This window comes from Coregonus lavaretus, assembly GCF_964263955.1.
Source record: "Coregonus lavaretus genome assembly, contig: HAP1_SCAFFOLD_7960, whole genome shotgun sequence".
NCBI classification, from domain to species: domain Eukaryota; kingdom Metazoa; phylum Chordata; class Actinopteri; order Salmoniformes; family Salmonidae; genus Coregonus; species Coregonus lavaretus.
Window position 1 is genome coordinate 1 of NW_028158407.1, and position 21,763 is coordinate 21,763.

The 21,763-nt window shown below is 43.0% G+C and overlaps 1 protein-coding gene across 2 annotated transcripts; it reads right to left on the reverse strand.

The window, feature by feature from the left end:
• LOC311124038 (uncharacterized protein) lies at positions 1-10,508 on the reverse strand. 2 transcript variants are annotated; one of them, XM_084198252.1, is made up of 7 exons: positions 10,090-10,508; positions 3,173-3,484; positions 2,030-2,171; positions 1,570-1,663; positions 1,291-1,448; positions 626-753; positions 1-341 (listed from the first exon to the last, which is right to left on the reverse strand). In XM_084198252.1, exons 2-6 carry the CDS (start codon positions 3,414-3,416, stop codon positions 747-749), a joined length of 645 nt encoding a protein of 214 aa, XP_084054378.1. In that variant the 5' UTR covers positions 3,417-3,484; positions 10,090-10,508; the 3' UTR covers positions 1-341; positions 626-746. The 2 variants fall into 2 exon arrangements, with proteins under 2 accessions (XP_084054378.1, XP_084054379.1); XM_084198253.1 differs by having other exon boundaries at positions 3,173-3,461; positions 10,090-10,354.
• Positions 10,509-21,763: the final 11,255 nt, after the last annotated feature.

The window sequence follows — 21,763 nt, forward strand, 5'->3', positions numbered from 1 at the left end:
AGTGATTTGACTCATCCTTTCATTTGAAGAAAGAGTGTCTAATCCGACATCGATTAATTGTGACATCACCGACACCACAGGATTCAATTTGATGTGATGACGACTCACCATAGATTTAGAATGATTAGAAGGATTCTATGGTTACGGCGACTTCTCATAGAGATAGAACCCTAGAGAGGAATTTCTAGTTCGCAAATCCGTGACACAAACTGTCCCCCCACCTTGCCTGGGACTGGGTCAGAGTGATGTCATACCTCTGTACCTCCAGCATGCATGGCGTCCTGCTTCCGTCCTCAGCTGGTCCCGAGTCTGGAGGTCAACCACCAGCTCTGTGCTCAGGTCTGATGGATATATACACACACCAGGCACACACACACACGCACACACACACAGGCACACACTCAGGCACACACACACAGGCACACACACACACACACACAGGCACACACAAAATGTAAGGTCAAAGGGCAGAGTTTTACAGATCATTTGACAAAAGGTGAAATCAATGTAAAATAATGAGGTTGTTATAACTTCTAAATGAAAAAAGGTGAAATATACTATATCTATTAAATATAATGTAATCTAAAATGAAGTATATCCAGTGTATTAGCTGAGTGACCCTCACAACTTGTATTGCCTTATTGATGAGAGTTTCTGTGAGTGTTGAGTTCTTTGAGACTGAAGGCCTGCAGGTCTCTACATGCTAGCTTTACGCCTTTCCATTCTTCAACAGTGATCACCACACGCTAGACTCTGAGACACAGGGGACAAGCTGAAGGGCAGAATATACTGGCTAGACTGGGAGACACAGGGGACAAGCTGAAGGGCAGAATAACTGGCTAGACTGGGAGACACAGGGGACAAGCTGAAGGGCAGAATAACTGACTAGACTGGGAGAGCACAGGGGACAAGCTGAAGGGCAGAATAAACTGGCTAGACTGGGGAGACACAGGGGACAAGCTGAAGGGGCAGAATAACTGGCTAGACTCTGGGAGACACAGGGGACAAGCTGAAGGGCAGAATAACTGGCTAGACAGGGAGACACAGGGGACAAGCTGAAGGGCAGAATAACTGGCTAGACTCTGAGACACAGGGGACAAGCTGAAGGGCTAGAATATAAGAGATAACTGAGGATTAAAACCTAAGAACCAAAGACTGTGGGCCTCGAGGACAGTACGTTCAGCCCCTAGTCCCTCCTCTCCTAACCACTCCTGTAGATCTCAAGGGTTGTATCAGAAGGCAAGGGGAAGCAAGCGCCATATTGCTTAAACCCTATTTCTCTCTCCTCACCTGCCTGTTTCTTGCTCCATCCTCAGCCTGTTTTTGAGGGCACTCAGTGCAGCCTTGAAGCCTGATGATTTGCTTTTGGTGGCAGCCGGGGACTGGGGCTGATGGGGCACCTGCACGCTGGAACCGTTGGAACCATTCTTTACCACCATTTTGGAATTCTGGAGTGGCCAAAACAAGATGGTGACAGGGCTTTAAATAAAACAGTTATACTTTCCAGTCCCTCTTTCTTTCCTTTCTGATTTATATGAGCTGTAGCACTCTACCTATGGCTGACCTTACCTTTGCGCAAATCGTTTCCCCAGAATCCTCCTCCTCTTCTTCGCTCCCACTGTCATTGATGAAGCACAGCTGGAGGTTCATCTGATTTGAAAGACTGAGGAGAACAAACAATTTTTTGTTTTTGTTAGAATCATGAACAAATCCCACTTGTGACCCCCAGTGTGATGAAAACGAAGGGAGAAGCGTAAAGGTCTGAGGCGAGAAGCAAACTCACAACCTTGTGGTCAAGAATCGGTCTAGACTTAGTTTTCGTTTATTAATTCAACCATTAAAAAAAAAACTATTCAAAGACAATACCAGATGCTCTCAGAAAGCTAGCTCCCTAAGGGGAGTGGTCATCATGTTTATCAATGCCAGGGTCATTGCATTACTATCTGGCTGGTTACTGTACTTTTTACTATATAGTTTAACAACACTATCATAATACATTATGTTTGGTAGACAACGCCATGCTTCGTACCGAGAGGTCAGGGCTGTCACGCGGCTATTGCAGTCCTCCGCCTCTCCTCCATCCTCCCAGCTCTCTTTACTCTCCCCTCCATCCCTCTCTAGCGGCCGGCTCTCTATACAACTTCTTCCCATCGTTCCAGGACACTGGAAGACTGGAGATGAATCAGATATAGGAAGCACAAAGTTAGACAGAGCGAGATATGGAGGGTATCCCTTGTATGTAAACGCTAACTTTAGTTACTAATTTATTGTATATGGTGTCTTTCAACCAGAGATGTAGTGTAGGGTCAACTCACGTAAACGCCGTTTAAGCACCTTTTGTGTTTAGCCCAACTATTTTCAATTTCAGAAATATGCATTGAAACGTAAAGGGAGCGTTACTTTATTCACTGCGACCAGCGACCACCGATCAGTGTTTACCCATGTTTTTTTTATTTAAAACTACTACATCACTGCTTTCAACGCAAAACTAGCCACTTAACAGAGCACTTGACTTGATAACATTCCATTAATGGAAACATTTGTTTGTTTGTAACGCTGTTTCACTGATATAATTTATATAGCACACTTCCCTTCCCACCAAACATATCACAGGCCTAAACTGCATCACCTGTCCCCATCCAAACCCTGACCCTCTCCTTCTCCCTCCTCATCCCACTCTGCTCTCTTTGTCCCCAATCTCCTCTAACTCTGTCCAAAAACACCTGTCCCCATCTCCTCTACCTGTCCAAAAACACCTGTCCCCCATCTCCTCTACCTGTCCAAAAACAACTGTCCCCATCTCCTCTACCTGTCCAAAAACACCTGTCCACATCTCCTCTACCTGTCCCCCATCTCCTCTACCTGTCCAAAAACACCCTGTCCCCATCTCCTCTACCTGTCCAAAAACACATGTCCCCCATCTCCTCTACCCTGTCCAAAAACACATGTCCCCATTCTCCTCTACCTGTCCAAAAACACCTGTCCCCATCTCCTCTACCTGTCCAAAAACACCTGTCCCCATCTCCTCTACCTGTCCAAGAAAACACATGTCCCCATCTCCTCTACCTGTCCAAAAACAACTGTCCCATCATTCCTCTACCTGTCCAAAAACACCTGTCCCCCATCCATAACTAACAGACATCATTCAACTGTAACCCCTTGACACACACACCTTTGTCTTCTTCTCTCTCTCTCTTTTCCTCTTCCTGTTTCTCCAGCTCGTCGATGCGCAGGCTCAGCGCCTCCCAGTGCATTATGGGTAGACCCAGGTCATCCTCTCCGTACGAGCCCTCCTGCCACACCAACGCTGCTCCCTCTGCATCTTCATCCTCCTCCTCCTCTTCATCATCTTCCTCAGTCTCGTCGCTCTCTTTCTCCTCTCCCCGCTCCCTCTCTCTCTCCTTCTCTCCCTCCATCTCTTGTGTCAGTAGGACAGCGTACCAAGGTGGGTAGATTTCACGCTGCTCTGGGGAGGAGGGCGGTTCTGTTTGTATAACAGAAAGACTAAATAGTTGTTTATTAACACTTTATAACAAGTTATAAACAAATATATGAACCTACTGTTATAACACTACTTGGTGTTAGGCCTACTACTTCAACATTATGATATACAAGGATACAATTTGACTTTGAAGAAGCTATCAGCAATATTCGAAGGAAGATATTTTAGGATGACTTGAAGTTGGAGTGACGACAGAGAGACTTGGTACGTTTGTTTTTAAATGGACATGGAACATCCTGAATCCTTGGAAAACTAATATCAAGACTTAAAATGTAATAATGGTACCATGTTAACAGTGTCTATCATGTGGCAACAGTCTATCAAAGTAGCACTCACTGTCATCATTAAGTGCTTTGAGAGGCTAGTTAAGGATCATATCACCTCTACCTCACCTGACACCCTAGACCCACTGCAATTTGCATACCGCCCCAATAGATCCACGGATTATGCAATCACCATCGCACTGCACACTGCCCTAGCCCATCAGGACAAGAGGAATACCTACGTCAGAATGCTGTTCATTGTCTACAGCTCAGCCTTCAACACCATAGTGCCCACCAAGCTCATCATTAAGCTTGGGGCCCTGGGTCTGAACCACGTCCTGTACAACTGGATCCTGGACTTCCTGACGGGCCGCCCCCAGGTGGTGAAGGTAGGCAACAACATCTCCACTACGCTGATCCTCAACACTGGGGCCCCACAGGGGTGCTTGCACAGCCCCTTGCTGTACTCCCTGTTCACCCATGACTGCATGGCCAAGCACGCCTCCAACTCAATCATCAAGTTTGCAGACAACACAAAAGTGGTAGGCCTGATTACCAACAATGACTAGACAGCCTACAGGGAGGAGGTGAGGGCCCTGGCGGAGTGGTGCCAGGAAAATAACCTCTCCTCAACATCAACAAAATGAAGGAGCTGATCGTGGACTTCAGGAGACATCCACATCAACGGGACCACAGTGCAGACGGTGAAAAACGTCAAGTTCCTTGGCGTACACATCACTGACAATCTGAAATGGTTCATCCACACAGACAGTGTGGTGAAGCGCATCTTCAACCTCAGGAGGCTGAAGAAATTTGGCTTGGCCCCTAAGACCCTCACAAACATTTACAGATGCACCATTGAGAGCATCCTGTCGGGCTGTATCACCGCCTGGTACGACAACTGCACTGTCCGCAACCGCAGGGCTCTCCAGAGGGTGGTGCGGTCTGCCCAACGCATCACCGGGGGCACACTGCCTGCCCTCCAGGACATCTACAGCACCCGATGTCACAGGAAGGCCAAAAAGATCATCAAGGAACTCAGCCACCCGAGCCACAGCCTGTTCACCACGAGATCATCCAGAAGGTGAGGTCAGTACAGGTGCATCAAAGCTGGTACAGAGAGACTTGAAAACAGCTTCTATCTCAAGGCCATCAGACTGTTAAATAGCCATCACTAGCCGGCTACCACCCAGTACCCTTCCCTTAACTTAGTCACTGTCACTAGTCGGCTACCACACGGTTAATCAACCCTGCACCTTAGAGGCTGTTGCCCTGTGTACATAGACATGGAACACTGGTCACTTTAATAATGAAACACTGGTCACTTTAATAATGTTTACATACAGTTTTAACCATTTCATATGTACAGTGCATTCGAAAGTATTCAGACCCCTTTACTTTTTCCACATTTTGTTACGTTACAGCCTTATTCTAAAATTGATGAAATTGTTTTTTCCCCCTCATCAATCTACACACAATTCCCCATAATGACGAAGCAAAAACGGGTTTTTAGAAATTGTAGCAAATTGATTTTTTTCAATTACTCAAATATCAGGTATTCAGACCCTTTACTCAGTACTTTGTTGAAGCACCTTGGCAGCGATTACAGCCTCAATTCTTCTTGAGTATGACGCTACAAGCTTGGAAGACCTGTATTTGGGGAGTTTCTCCCATTGTTCTCTGCAGATCCTCTCAAGCTCTGTCAGATTGGATGGGAAGTGTTAGTGCACAGCTTTTTTCAGGTCTATCCAGAGATGTTCGATCGGGTTCAAGTCTGGGCTCTGGCTGGGCCACTCAAGGACATTCAGAGACTTCTCCCGAAGCCACTCCTGCGTTGTCGTGGCTGTGTGCTTAGGGTTGTTGTTCTGTTGGAAGGTGAACCTTCGCCCCAGTCTGCGGTCCTGAGCGCTCTGGAGCAGGTTTTCATCAAGGATCTCTCTGTACTTTGCTATGTTTATCTTTCCCACGATCCTGACTAGTCTTCCAGTCCCTGCCGCTGAAAAACATCCCCACAGCATGATGCTGCCACCACCATCCTTCACCGTAGGGATGGTGCCAGGTTTCCTCCAGATGTGATACTTGGCATTCAGGCAAGTTTCATCAGTCCAGAGAATCTCGTTTCTCATGGTCAAAGTCTTTAGGTACCTTTTGGCAAACTCCATGCGGGCTGTCATGTGCCTTTAACTGAGGAGTGGCTTCCGTCTGGCCACCCTACCATAAAGGCCTGATTGGTGGAGTGCTGCAGAGATGGTTGTCCTTCTGGAAGATTCTCCCATCTCCACAGAGGAACTCTAGAGCTCTATCGGAGTGACCATCGGGTTCTTGGTCACCTCCCTGACCAAGGCCCTTCTCCCCCAATTGCTCAGTTTGGCGGGAGGCCAGCTCCAGGAAGAGTCTTGGTGGTTCCAAACTTCTTCCATTTAAGAATGATGGAGGCCACTGTGTTCTTGAGGACCTTCAATGCTGCAGACATTTCTAAAAACCTGTTTTCGCTTTCTCATTATGGTGTATTGTGTGTAGATTACTAAGGATTTGTATTTATTTAATCAATTTTAGAATAAGGCTGTAACGTAACAAAATATTGTAAAAAGTCAAGGTGTCTGAATACTTTCCTGAAGGGGCTGTTTTTCTGCTTTGGGGCAGAAAAACAGCCCCAAAGCATGATGTTTCCACCCCCATGCTTCACAGTAGGTATGGTGTTCTTTGGATGCAACTCTGCATTCTTTGTCCTCCAAACACGACGAGTTGAGTTTTTACCAAAAAGTTATATTTTGGTTTCATCTGACCATATGACATTCTCCCAATCCTCTTCTGGATCATCCAAATGCACTAGCAAACTTCAGACGGGCCTGGACATGTACTGGCTTAAGCAGGGGGACACGTCTGGCACTGCAGGATTTGAGTCCCTGGCGGCGTAGTGTGTTACTGATGGTAGGCTTTGTTACTTTGGTCCCAGCTCTCTGCAGGTCATTCACTAGGTCCCCCCGTGTGGTTCTGGGATTTTTGCTCACCGTTCTTGTGATCATTTTGACCCCACAGGGTGAGATCTTGCATGGAGCCCCAGATCGATGGAGATTATCAGTGGTCTTGTATGTCTTCCATTTCCTAATAATTGCTCCCACAGTTGATTTCTTCAAACCAAGCTGCTAACCTATTGCAGATTCAGTCTTCCCAGCCTGGTGCAGGTCTACAATTTTGTTTCTGGTGTCCTTTGACAGCACTTTGGTCTTGGCCATAGTGGAGTTTGGAGTGTGACTGTTTGAGGTTGTGGACAGGTGTCTTTTATACTGATAACAAGTTCAAACAGGTGCCATTAATACAGGTAACGAGTGGAGGACAGAGGAGCCTCTTAAAGAAGAAGTTACAGGTCTGTGTGAGCCAGAAATCTTGCTTGTTTGTAGGTGACCAAATACTTATTTTCCACCATAATTTGCAAATAAATTCATTAAAAATCCTACAATGTGATTTTCTGGATTTTTTCCCCTCAATTTGTCTTTCATAGTTGACGTGTACCTATGATGAAAATTACAGGCCTCTCTCATCTTTTTAAGTGGGAGACCTTGCACAATTAGTGGCTGACTAAATACTTTTTTCCCCCACTGTACATACATATACAGTACCAGTCAAAAGTTTGGACACACCTACTCATTCAAGGGTTTTTCTTAATTTTTACTATTTTCTACATTGTAGAATAATAGTGGAGACATCAAAACAATGAAATAACACATATGGAATCATGTAGTAACCAAAAAAGTGTTAAACAAATCAAAATATATTTTATATTTGAGATTCTTCAAATAGCCACCCTTTGCCTTGATGACAGTTTTGCACACTCTTGGCATTCTCTCAACCAGCTTCACCTGGAATGCTTTTCCAACAGTCTTGAAGGAGTTCCCACATATGCTGAGCACTTGTTGGCTGCTTTTCCTTCACTCTGCGGTCCAACTCATCCCAAGCCATCTCAATTGGGTTGAGGTCAGGTGATTGTGGAGGCCAGGTCATCTGATGCAGCACTCCATCACTCTCCTTCTTGGTCAAATAGCCCTTACACAGCCTGGAGGTGTGTTGGGTCATTGTCCTGTTGAAAAACAAATGATAGTCCCACTAAGCCCAAACCAGATGGGATGGTGTATCGCTGCAGAATGCTGTGGTAGCCATGCTGGTTAAGTGTGCCTTGAATTCTAAATAAATCACTGACAGTGTCACCAGCAAAGCACTCCCACACCATCACACCTCCTCCTCCATGCTTCACGGTGGGAACCACACATGCAGAGACCATCCGTTCATCTACTCTGCGTCTCACAAAGACACAGCGGTTGGAACCAAAAATCTCAAATATGGACTCATCAGACCAAAGGACAGATTTCCACCGGTCTAATGTCCATTGCTCGTGTTTCTTGGCCCAAGCAAGTCTCTTCTTCTTATTGGTATCCTTTAGTAGTGGTTTCTTTGCAGCAATTCGACCATGAAGGCCTGATTCACGTAGTCTCCTCTGAACAGTTGTTGTTGAGATGTGTCTGTTACTTGAACTGTGAAGCATTTATTTGGGCTGCAATTTCTGAGGCTGGAAACTCTAATGAACTTATCCTCTACAGCAGAGGTAACTCTGGGTCTTCCATTCCTGTGGTGGTCCTCATGAGAGCCAGTTTCATCATAGCGCTTGATGGTTTTTGCGACTGCACTTGAAGAAACCTTCAAAGTTCTTGACATTTTCCGTATTGACTGAGCTTCATGTCTTAAAGTAATGATGGACTGTCATTTCTCTTTGCTTGTTTGAGCTGTTCTTGCCATAATATGGACTTGGTATTTTACCAAATAGGGCTATCTTCTGTATACCACCCCTACCTTGTCACAACACAACTGATTGGCTCAAACACATTAAGAAGGAAATAAATTCCACAAATTAACTTTTAACAAGGCACTCCTGTTAATTGAAATGCATTCCAGGTGACTACCTCATGAAGCTGGTTGAGAGAATGCCAAGAGTGTGCAAAGCTGTCATCAAGGCAAAGGGTGGCTATTTCAAGAATCTCAAATATAAAATATATTTTGATTTGTTTAACACTTTTTTGGTTACTACATGATTCCATATGTGTTATTTCATAGTTTTGATGTCTTCACTTTTATTCTACAATGTAGAAAATAGTAAAAATAAAGAAAAACCCTTGAATGAGTAGGTATGTCCAAACTTTTGACTGGTCCTGTATATATACGCTGAACAAAAATATAAACGCAACATGTAAAGTGTTGGTCCCATGTTTCATGAGCTGAAATAAAATATCTCAGAAAGGAGTATTTCTGTCTGTAATAAAGCCCTTTTGTGGGGAAAATCTCATTCTGATTGGCTGATCCTGGCTCCCCAGTGGGTGGGCCTATGTCCTCCCAGGCCCACCCATGGCTGTGCCCTTGCCCAGTCATGTGAAATCCATAGATTTGGGCCTAATGAATTTATTTCAATTGACTGATTTCCTTATATGAACTGTAACCAGTGGCGACCCATCATTCAGTGCAGGTGGGGCAGAGCTTGTCATCCCCTTTTGTACATCTCAATTGTCAGTAGAAACCACATTTGTTTAAGCAAGTCAGCCATATTTTTTTTTAAGGCAGTAAATGAGGCTGAATGAACTGTTTCGCTGCCAGACAAGGCTCCGCTGATTGCCAGGTGTAGCAGTGGTAAGGTGTTGGGACTGCTGTTGGGACTCTGCTGTTGGGACAGCTTTATGTAGGCCCTAACAGTTTGTGGGCACCGTTTGTCATCGTTATAGTGCAATGAATGTATTGTTTAGTGTTGTGTTGTGTAGTGGCTTTGCTGGCATGCATCTACATATTATTATTTTTTTGGGCCCCAAGATCTACATTTTAACTCGTTGAAATTGTTGCGTTTATATTTTTGTTCAGTATATATATATAAATACTCTGGACTCCGATATTGCTCGTCCTAATATTTCTATATTTCTTAATTGCATTATTTTACTTTTAGATGTGTGTGTATTGTTAGATATCACTGCACTGTTGGAGCTAGGAACACCCCGCAATAACATCTGCTAAATATGTGTATGCGACCAATAACATTTGATTTGAAGTGTGTACAGTGCAAGACTGCAGAATCATATAATTAAATTAAATAAATCAATAATGTTATATCAAGGAAAAGTGTTTTCAAGACTGAAATACTAGAACGGCTACAGTATGTGAGTGTATAGGTCTAAGGGATAGCCTGGAGAAAAGGAGAAGTGACACGTATCGATAGATGTAGGATATAGGCATATTATTTAGTTAGCCAGTGATCGATTGTGTAACCCAATAGCTATCAGAATCACTTACCAATTTCCCCCAGGAGTACAAACTTCTTGCGCTGACAAACCGGGGGAGACGATTATTGTGCCCACATAACTTTCTCTCTTCCTTGAATAAAAACTCTTCCTAGTTTACCTATATTCTCCTTCCTGCTCTCCCTCCTTCTTACTTTCCACCCTTACTTTCATTCCCCCGTTCCTTTATCTGAACTTCTTGCTCACTCTAACTGGAGTAGGGCGTTGAATTGCAAGACTATCCAACGTGTGTTCAAGCGGCTATGATTTAAAGTATAGTTTGTTACAAGTGGCGCAGTTACGTTAGTAGCCTAAACGTTATGACGGTTTTTAGTAGGCAAGAAAATCCACTAATTCGTGCGACAAAACAATCGAAACAAAAGCGTAAACCTTCAGGAATTAAACGGCTTTTCGGTAGGGACACACAGGGAGAAAGAGAGATGAGGGGTGGAGAGAAAAGACGGGCTGAAGAAGTAACGAAAAATTGCCAAGTGTCCAATTTCACAGTTTTTAGCGGACTACTGACATTCAAATGATTGAAGAAAGTACATTTGATTGGGTGGCTTTAAATTCTGATTGACAGGGAGATGATTGCAAGGAGAACACAGACAATTGTTAGTTAACTTTGTTTAGTAATTTATTAGGCTATTCCTCTTGTACCATTAGTATTTGGGCAAGAAGTCACACGCCAGCAAGTCCTTACAAGTTCATAATATATGGCAGAGGGATGCCACAACACAGAAACAATGAGTACATTTACATGCACACTAATAATTCGATGTTGAAATGATTATGGCAGTAGGCAGGTTGTGCAATAGAGTGTAAACGCCTTATTCTGTTTATCTTAATCGATGTAAGGTCAAAATACAGTTACATACACACAATAATGCGATTAAAAACATTTAAACACCTTAATCTTAATCGTTGTTCCAGGGGTGTATCTGATCTGTGCATGTGCCATCACCAGCCGAGTGAACCTCCCTCTTTAGCCAAGTGAAGTGTGTTTGGAACAACTTAAATGTATGCGTTTTAGAAGTTGTTTTCACATACAAAATGTATATGTCCGAACTCAGAATCAAATATGCTTCCCAAAAATAACATGCTTGCTGTGGTAGAACGTTTATTTTGATTGGCGATTTTCGCCATTTATCAGAGTGCCATCAAGTAGCCTGATTTCAGATGTAAACAGTATTATTAGGTCAATCGTTCATTTTGCAAATCATGTAAACGTTTTAATCGAACTATTATTTTAATCTGAGTATCCACAATAATCGTATTATTGTGTGCATGAAATGACTGCATGCTACAGCTATGGACTGTAGCCTAGGCCTACTGTAGCCCCCAAATAGTTAGACGTTTAGGTAGGCTATTATCTGTAGGCCTACTATCAACAATTAAATGTATTATGAAAGTGAATAATTTAGTGATTCTAATGCAGTTTCTTTTTTATGTACAAGTTTAGGTCTAACTATTGTGATTGTCCCCAAAATTTATTTGAATTCTTCCACAAACATAGGCCTGATTTATTTACAAGTAATCTATTATCTATTTGAATGATTTGGTTTAAATTCCTCTAAAACGAAGGGATTAGTTAAATGTCTTTATGGCATCGTAGTGGAGATGATTTACGATGACTGTTATGTGTGTGTGTGGCAAGAGAGGAACACACACAGTGACGCCCAGTTTTAGGCCTCAAGTTAAGGGCAATTCCTCAGGCCATCCTCTATTTCTGTGCTTACACTGCCGTCTTGTGGCCAAACCAAGACACTACAACCTCCTCTGCGAAACATCCAAAATTGATAGTTAGATGGTAATTTATTAGAAACCGGAAGAGGTAAAATGTGTTAATTATGTATTTAGACTTGTACATGTACTCAGGATATACTGCAGTCAGAGGGAAAATGCATACTTGTACAAGTAGACTACAGTACAGTATATTGCAGTTGTCTGCTAAATGGCATATTATTATTATTATTATGAAGCCTGCAGGGACGGCTTGTTCAATAGGGCGATATGGGCGACGCACTGCCAAACGGGAAAAGGAAGGGATTTTTTTTCTAATCAATTATATCACGGCAACAGCAGTTATCAGTGTTCACGTCTGATCTGCCAGCCACTAAATGTCAAATCAGGCTAAAGTCGTGCTTCAAATGGCCCCGCCCGTTTTTTGGGCGATTTCAGTCAGGTTGAAAATCGCCCAGAACTCTCTCATAGCCTGTCATGTAAAATCTATTTTTTTCACATTTCAAAGCTTTCAATACATTCTCTATGGGTGTCTGTGGGCATGCACTTACGCGCTTTCGTCATACGTGACGTAACGTTGAACGTAACTAAGACAATGGCGGCTAGCAGCGTCTATGTTGCGACCTGCAGTGTGGCGTTATTTTATGTTTTTAATTTGTAGACTTAGTTTACAAACATTCTGCAAACATTCTGCTTTGGACTGATCTTCGGTTTTGGACTGATCTTGTTGATCGTGTACATACCCGCTACGAACGGACTAAATAATGAAAACGCTGCTGGCAGCGGAATCCCAATACAGCTGGGAGACTTGGCTGGATGACAGAGTCCCGGACAGAGAGGTGGAGCCGGCCGGCTTCACCCTGGTCAGAGCGGACCGCAATCCTGGTAAGAGAGCGACTCTGTACCCCGACATTGAACTGCTTTCTGTGTCATTGAACCTTACTATTGTTGATAAAACAAGTTTACTGGAGAACGGAGACCAAGTAGAGACTTTTGGACAAGGTGGATAATTGTATAATATAAGGCAGTTTATTCAGAGGTAAAGATATCTGGAATCGCGTGCACGGACCCGTTCGTCAAACTCGTAGGGAGTTTATCAGAAGAGCCCCTAAACATTGTGTGCTGACATTTTATACAATAAAATGAAGTAGGTTGAATCTAGTAGTTCTGATCTTCTGATTGGTCCTGATGAGTTGGGCGAGGTCACCTCCAGGCTAGTGTCACTGTTGCATTGGCTCTGAGTCGGGTTCTCTGTCTTCAGATGTTCAGCCTAAGAGAAGAGGATTTGTGTGTGTGTGTGTGTGTGTTTGTTATCAGTGTGTGTGTGTGTGTGTGTGTGTGTGTGTGTGTTTGTTATCAGTGATGATGTGTGTGTGTGTGTGTGTGTGTGTTTATCAGTGATGATGTGTGTGTGTGTGGGTGTGTGTGTGTGTGTCCTCAGGGCAAGAACTCGTGAGTTGGAAGAACTGAGAGACCTATGGCGTGGGTGTTATCCTTAGCCACCTGCTGACAAGGCTGACAAGATAGGACTCTTGTTCATTGTATTGAATACAAAGGCCCAACACAAAATGGGTCATGCACAAGATTTTAGTCAGACCAAGCTATAACATTATATATTTACTACGACAGTACATTCAACCAAAAGCTAATATAACAAAGGCATCAGAGATTATTTATAATCTGTCACAGAAACTGGAATCCATCTCCCCAGATCAGTCAATAAATGCTTCTGGTATTGACTTATATGCTGCCCCTGTCTTCATGTTGTTGCTGGACATATCTTTTTTAAAATGTGTGTAGGTCACCTAAATCATCAGAAAAATTGCCCCTCCTGAGAATTTTTTCAGGAGCCGCCACTGGAAGCCTGTGATTTTGGTAGAATCAGCAATTTGACATCATCTGCAGTCTGCCACAATTTGCTTTTAGCAATAATTGACCTTCCACCATATACTGGGTTGTATGGGCTGTAGGCTATATGATTTTGGTTCAGTCTGTTATGACATTTTCTTGTTATTTTCCTCACAAATTATCCGATGTAAATACAGTGCCTTCGGAAAGTATTCAGACCCCTTGACCTTTTCCACATTTTGTTACATTACGGCCTTATTCTAAAATTGATTTAAAAAAAAAAAAACTCTGCAATCTACAAACAATAACCCATAATGACAAAGCGAAAACAGGTTTTTAGAAATGTTAACAAATGTATTCAAAATTAAAAACAGAAATACCTTAATTACATACAGTTGAAGTCGGAAATGTACATACACTTAGGTTGGAGTCATTAAAACTCGTTTTTTAACCACTCCACAAATGTATTGTTGACAAACTATAGTTTTGGCAAGTCGGTTAGGACATCTGCTTTGTGCATGACACAAGTAATTTTTCCAACAATTGTTTACAGACAGATTATTTAACTTATAATTCACTGTATCACAATTCCAGTGGGTCAGAAGTTTACATACACTAAGTTGACTGTGCCTTTAAACAGCTTGGAAAATTCCAGAAAATGATGTCATGGCTTTAGAAGCTTCTGATAAGCTAATTGACAACATTTGAGTCAATTGGAGATGTACCTGTGGATGTATTTCAAGGCCTACCTTCAAACTCAGTGCCTCTTTGCTTGACATCATGGGAAAATCAAAAGAAATCAGCCAAGACCTCATAAAATAAATTGTAGACCTCCACAAGTCTGGTTCATCCTTGGGAGCAATTTCCAAATGCCTGAATGTACCACGTTCATCTGTACAAACAATAGTACGCAAGTATAAACACCATGTGACCACGCAGCCGTCATATCGCTCAGGAAGGAGACGCGTTATGTCTCCTAGAGATGAATGTATTTTGGTGCGAAAAGTGCAAATCAATCCCAGAACAACAGCAAAGGACCTTGTGAAGATGCTGGAGGAAACGGGTACAAAAGTATCTATATCCACAGTAATATATATGGACATAACCTGAAAGGCCGCTCAGCAAGGAAGAAGCCACTGCTCCAAAACCGCCATGAAAAAGCCAGACTACGGTTTGCAACTGCACATGGGGACAAAGATATTATTTTTTGGAGAAATGTCCTATGGTCTGATGAAACAAAAATAGAACTGTTTGGCCATAATGACCATCATTATGTTTGGAGGAAAAAGGGGGTTGCTTGCAAGCCGAAGAACACCATCCCAACCGTGAAGCACGGGGGTGGCAGCATCATGCTGTGGGGGTGCTTTGCTGCAGGAGGGACTGGTGCACTTCACAAAATAGATGGCATCATGAGGAAGGAAAATTATGTGGATATATTGAAGCAACATCTCAAGACATTAGTCAGGAAGTTAAAGCTTGGTCGCAAATGGGTCTTCCAAATGGACAATGACCCCAAGCATACTTCCAAAGTTGTGGCAAAATGGCTTAAGGACAACAAAGTCAAAGTATTGGAGTGGCCATCACAAAGCCCTGACCTCAATCCTATAGAACATTTATGGGCAGAACTGAAAAAGCGTGTGCAAGCAAGGAGGCCTACAAACCTGACTCAGTTACACCAGCTCTGTCAGGAGGAATGGGCCAAAATTCACCCAACCTATTGTGGGAAGCTTGTGGAAGGCTACCCGAAACGTTTGACCCAAGTTAAACAATTTAAAGGCAATGCTACCAAATACTAATTGAGTGTATGTAAACTTGTGACCCACTGGGAATGTGATGAAAGAAATAAAAACTGAAATAAATCATTTTCTCTACAATTATTCCGACATTTCACATTCTTAAAATAAAGTGGTGATCCTAACTGACCTAAGACAGGGAATGTTTACAAGGATTAAATGTCATGAATTGTGAAAAACTGAGTTTAAATGTATTTGGCTAAGGTGTATGTAAACTTTCCGACTTCAACTGTATATTATATCTGAAGAATACGTAGGATAGAATAGTATATGTACAGCAATAGTTGAATAGGATGGCCTTGACTAGAATACAGTATATAGAGTTGAAGTCGGAAGTTTACATACACCTTAGCCAAATACATTTAAACTCAGAAGTAGCTACTCAGTGTGACTGGTAAGAGAGGAAGAGAGTAATAATAATAAATAATATGCCATTTCGCAGACGCTTTTATCCAAAGCGACTTACAGTCATGCGTGCATCCATTTTTGTGTATGGGTGGTCCCGGGGATCGAACCCACTACCTTGGCGTTACAAGCGCCGTGCTCTACCAGCTGAGCTACAGAGGACCACAAGAGAGCTACTCAGTATGACTGGTAAGAGAGGAAGAGAGCTACTCAGTATGACTGGTAAGAGAGGAAGAGAGCTATTCAGTATGACTGGTAAGAGAGGAAGAGAGCTACTCAGTATGACTGGTAAGAGAGGAAGAGAGCTACTCAGTATGACTGGTAAGAGAGGAAGAGAGCTATTCAGTATGACTGGTAAGAGAGGAAGAGAGCTACTCAGTATGACTGGTAAGAGAGGAAGAGAGCTACTCAGTATGACTGGTAAGAGAGGAAGAGAGCTACTCAGTATGACTGGTAAGAGAGGAAGAGAGCTACTCAGTATGACTGGTAAGAGAGGAAGAGAGCTACTCAGTATGACTGGTAAGAGAGGAAGAGAGCTATTCAGTATGACTGGTAAGAGAGGAAGAGAGCTACTCAGTATGACTGGTAAGAGAGGAAGAGAGCTACTCAGTATGACTGGTAAGAGAGGAAGAGAGCTACTCAGTATGACTGGTAAGAGAGGAAGAGAGCTATTCAGTATGACTGGTAAGAGAGGAAGAGAGCTACTCAGTATGACTGGTAAGCAGCAAGGTGTCTTTATTTTGCTGCAATTTGACAAACAACAAGCTGGAATACATTCATGAAAACATACTTCTACAAAAGCCATTCTAATGTATTATTTAAAGTACTAGCGACCGTAACAAATGAGGATGCAGGAGTAGTAGTACTGTAATAGTACTGTAGTGGTACTAGGATACTGTAGATACTATACATACATAATAATAATAATAATAATAATAATAATAATAATAATAATAATAATAATAATAATAATAATAGTTTGGTCGGTGCTTATAGTTGTCCTAATTGGAAATGAGTTTTTTGCATATCCCAACTCCCCCTGAGACACCCTCAGAGAGTGGGGTCATGGCCAGGGTCATGCTCTATATACTAGTTAGTATACTGTAGTAATACTCTAGTAGTACTAGTATACTTCCTATACTGTGTATACCATTATACTATACTCTATGCACTAGAATACTGTAGTAATACTGTTGGATTGAAAAAAATATTTATAACGAGACAAAAATAAATATAAAAATTCAAATCAAAAGATGTCACTTATATATATATATATATATATATATATATATATATATATATATATGATATTGGTTTATCCAGATATAGCCTCCCTTTCATTGTTAATGGTAATAATATCCATCATCATCATCATCATTGTCGTCAACATACAATAAATGTCAATGCATTTAAATATCAAATATATTTTCATCATATGCGTTATATTATTGCTAACGTCAACTGTAATCTCAAAGCTATAATATTTTATAATAGTTGTCATAATAATAATCCAAATACAAATCGGTACATCGGGGGATATATCGCATCAGAAAATAACAGTCATGCATTTGGAGTAGAATACAGAGAGATGGGGGTGGGTGCTCGAGACATGCATCAGGGGATATTATTGGAGGAGAAAGGGTAAGCAGGCCCTCTTATTGGACAAGAGGTGCTTGAGCAGCTGTCACTCACTCATCAGAACACTCACGCACACAGCCATTCATACACCCCACAGGAGTCTGCTGAGGGGAGGACGGCTCATAATAATGTCCGGAACGGAGCCAATGGAATGGCATCAAACACCTGGAGACCATGTGATGGTATGATACCATTCCACCGATTCCGCTCCAGCCATTACCACAAGCCCGTTCTCCCCAATTAAGGTGCCACCAACCTCCTGTGATACACACATGCAATCTTTTCAGTCAAACAAAGTGGTTGCGTCCCAAATAGCACCCTATTCCCTATATAGTGCACTACTTTTGACCAGGGTCCACTACTTTTGACCAGAGCCCTATGGGATTAGGGTGCCATTTGGGAGTGAACCAGTATCTAAATACTTACAGATAGTCTTTCACTTTTTACAATTCTTCTCAATATACGTTTTTTTTAATTTATTTATTTATTTTTAAGCTAGACTACTCTACTCCAGTCGTTAAATAGGAGTTGTACATGCCCGGTAAATAAACCAATCACAATGCTTTGCTGGAAGACCTACTGACCAATCACAAGGCTGATCCTGATTCCTTCTACAGTGTCAACGGACGAGAGTTGAAATAAATATGACATCACACACATGACATCACACAAATATAGACAGACCATCACACAGATGAACACACAGACAGACACATACGAGTAGACAGACGGACTTATCACAAAGCCCTCGAGAGAGCAGCCAAACTCACAACAGTCCATTATACTGACACCGTAGTTGGTGAAACATGCAACTGTAACACAAAAATAACATACTGAAAAAGATAAAGAAAAACCCACAAAGAGGTATTATGTATATGTCACATTAAAGATAAATAACCCTGGTACAGACAGGAGTGGAGTACATAACCCTGGTACAGACAGGAGTGGAGTACATAACCATGGTACAGACAGGAGTGGAGTACATAACCCTGGTATAGACAGGAGTGGAGTACATAACCCTGGTACAGACAGGAGTCGAGTACATAACCCTGGTATAGACAGGAGTGGAGTACATAACCCTGGTATAGACAGGAGTGGAGTACATAACCCTGGTACAGACAGGAGTGGAGTACATAACCCTGGTATAGACAGGAGTGGAGTACATAACCCTGGTACAGACAGGAGTGGAGTACATAACCCTGGTACAGACAGGAGTGGAGTACATAACCCTGGTACAGACAGGAGTGGAGTACATAACCCTGGTATAGACAGGAGTGGAGTACATAACCCTGGTACAGACAGGAGTGGAGTACATAACCCTGGTACAGACAGGAGTGGAGTACATAACCCTGGTACAGACAGGAGGGGAGTACATAACCCTGTTTTCTTGTTTTTCTTCCCTTTCTATCTCTTTCTTCCTCCACCTCTCTCTCTCCCTCCTTCCTCCATCTCTCTCTCCCTCCATCTCTCTCTCCCTCCTTCTCTCTCTCCCTCCTTCTCTCCCCTATTCCCCTCTTTCCTCTCCCTGGTCTCTCTGTCTCCTCTCTCTCCCCCCTTCCTCCATCTCTCTCTCCTTCTCTTCATCAACCCCAGCCACTGCAGTACACAGCCCAGCCAGGCCTGTCAGTCTCATAGCCAGTGAAGGGCAGACGCAGCGTCCTGCTGTTTCACACACGCTCTGAGTGAATTACTCACACACACACGCTCTGAGCGAATTACTTCAGCCTCCATTAGACTAACGAGAACGCTCATCCTCTGGGGACACGGAGTGATGGATGGATGGATGGAAGAGAGAGAGAGGGATGGAGGGGGAAGAGACAGTGAAGGGGAGGTGGAAAGAGGGGGGAGTGGAAAGGGGAGAGATGTATAGGAATAGATGAGAGAGATGGAGGGAGGAATAGATGAGAGAGATGGAGGGAGGAATAGATGAGAGAGATGGAGGGATGGAGAGGGTGGAATAGATGAGAGAGATGGAGGGATGGAGAGGGAGGAATAGATGAGAGAGATGGAGGGATGGAGAGGGAGGAATAGGTGAGAGATGGAGGGATGGAGAGGGAGGAATAGATGAGAGAGATGGAGGGATGGAGAGGGAGGAATAGGTGAGAGAGATGGAGGGATGGAGAGGGAGGAATAGATGAGAGATGGAGGGATAGAGAGGGAGGAATAGATGAGAGAGATTGAGGGATGGAGAGGGAGGAATAGGTGAGAGATGGAGGGATGGAGAGGGAGGAATAGATGAGAGAGATGGAGGGATGGAGAGGGAGGAATAGGTGAGAGAGATGGAGGGATGGAGAGGGAGGAATAGGTGAGAGATGGAGGGATGGAGAGGGAGGAATAGATGAGAGAGATGGAGGGATGGAGAGGGAGGAATAGGTGAGAGAGATGGAGGGATGGAGAGGGAGGAATAGGTGAGAGAGATGGAGGGATGGAGAGGGAGGAATAGATGAGAGAGGGAGGGATAGAGAGGGAGGAATAGATGAGAGAGATGGAGGGATGGAGAGGGAGGAATAGGTGAGAGAGATGGAGGGATGGAGAGGGAGGAATAGGTGAGAGAGATGGAGGGATGGAGAGGGAGGAATAGATGAGAGATGGAGGGATGGAGAGGGAGGAATAGGTGAGAGAGATGGAGGGATAGATAGGGAGGAATAGGTGAGAGAGATGGAGGAATAGATGAGAGAGGGAGGAATAGATGAGAGATGGAGGAATAGATGAGAGAGGGAGGAATAGATGAGAGAGATGGAGGGATGGAGAGGGAGGAATAGATGAGAGAGATGGAGGGATGGAGAGGGAGGAATAGGTGAGAGAGATGGAGGGATGGAGAGGGAGGAATAGGTGAGAGAGATGGAGGGATGGAGAGGGAGGAATAGATGAGAGATGGAGGGATGGAGAGGGGGATGGAGGAGTGAAACATATCAACCGTTGGTACGGAGACAACATCAGTAGTGGATATATGCAGACAAGTGCATACACAGTTCATAAACACACTATGGATTGAAAGACGTGCACAGAAAACTAATACTAAAGCAGAGTTCAGCGATCATAACACATATAACTACATGTAACATAACACATATAACTACATACAGTGTGACACACACACACACACACACACACACACACACACACACACACACACACACACACACACACACATACACAGTCTTAACTGTTTCAGTGCAGTTCTTTTCTAACCCAGCACACAGGGATTTACATGGCTCCAGATTCCTAGAATAATATAATAGTTGATCAGTGGTTTTAGGTTTTACATTTGGACCCACGCAGACTCAGACTAGGAAGGAAGGAGGAGGGATGTATGAGATCTAGACTAACGACAAGTGAACAGATACATAGATAGACAACAGTAGCTGTTTTAAATAAAGATCATTTAAAATAAGAAGATCGTGAAATTTGTATCAACTGGAAAATAATAAAGTTAAGTAATACAAAAAATATATTAAAAAAGTGTGAGGTGGGTGGGACCCAGAGGTTCAGTCACACACACACAGAGGTACTGTAATGACATACATATTCACACTCTTCATCAATGACCACCTCCTTCCATAACTCCTGTCTGATGAATAGTCTTATGGACCTGCTATACCCTCTGCAATGGAAACCAGAAAAAACACATTGAGTTAAATATAATAGCCTCAACATATCAAGCCTCAACATATCAAGCCTCAACATATCAAGCCTCAACATATCAAGCCTCAACATATCAAACCTCAACATATCAAGCCTCAACATATCAAGCCTCAACATATCAAACCTCAACATATCAAACCTCAACATATCAAACCTCAACATATCAAGCCTCAACATATCAAGCCTCAACATATCAAGCCTCAACATATCAAGCCTCAACATATCAAGCCTCAACATATCAAGCCTCAACATATCAAGCCTCAACATATCAAACCTCAACATATCAAGCCTCAACATATCAAGCCTCAACATATCAAGCCTCAACATATCAAACCTCAACATATCAAGCCTCAACATATCAAGCCTCAACATATCAAACCTCAACATATCAAGCCTCAACATATCAAACCTCAACATATGAAGCCTCAGCATAACAAGTCTCAACACAACAAGCCTCAACATATCACATGAAGACATGTAGGAGAATATGGAAGGACATATCTCGGCATCTCTCTCTCTCTCTCCCCTCTCCTCAGAGGTCAGTGCAGCGCTCCTGCTTGCTGTAATGGTCGAACTGGCTCTTCCAATGCATCATGTAGGAGGACCAGCGATGGA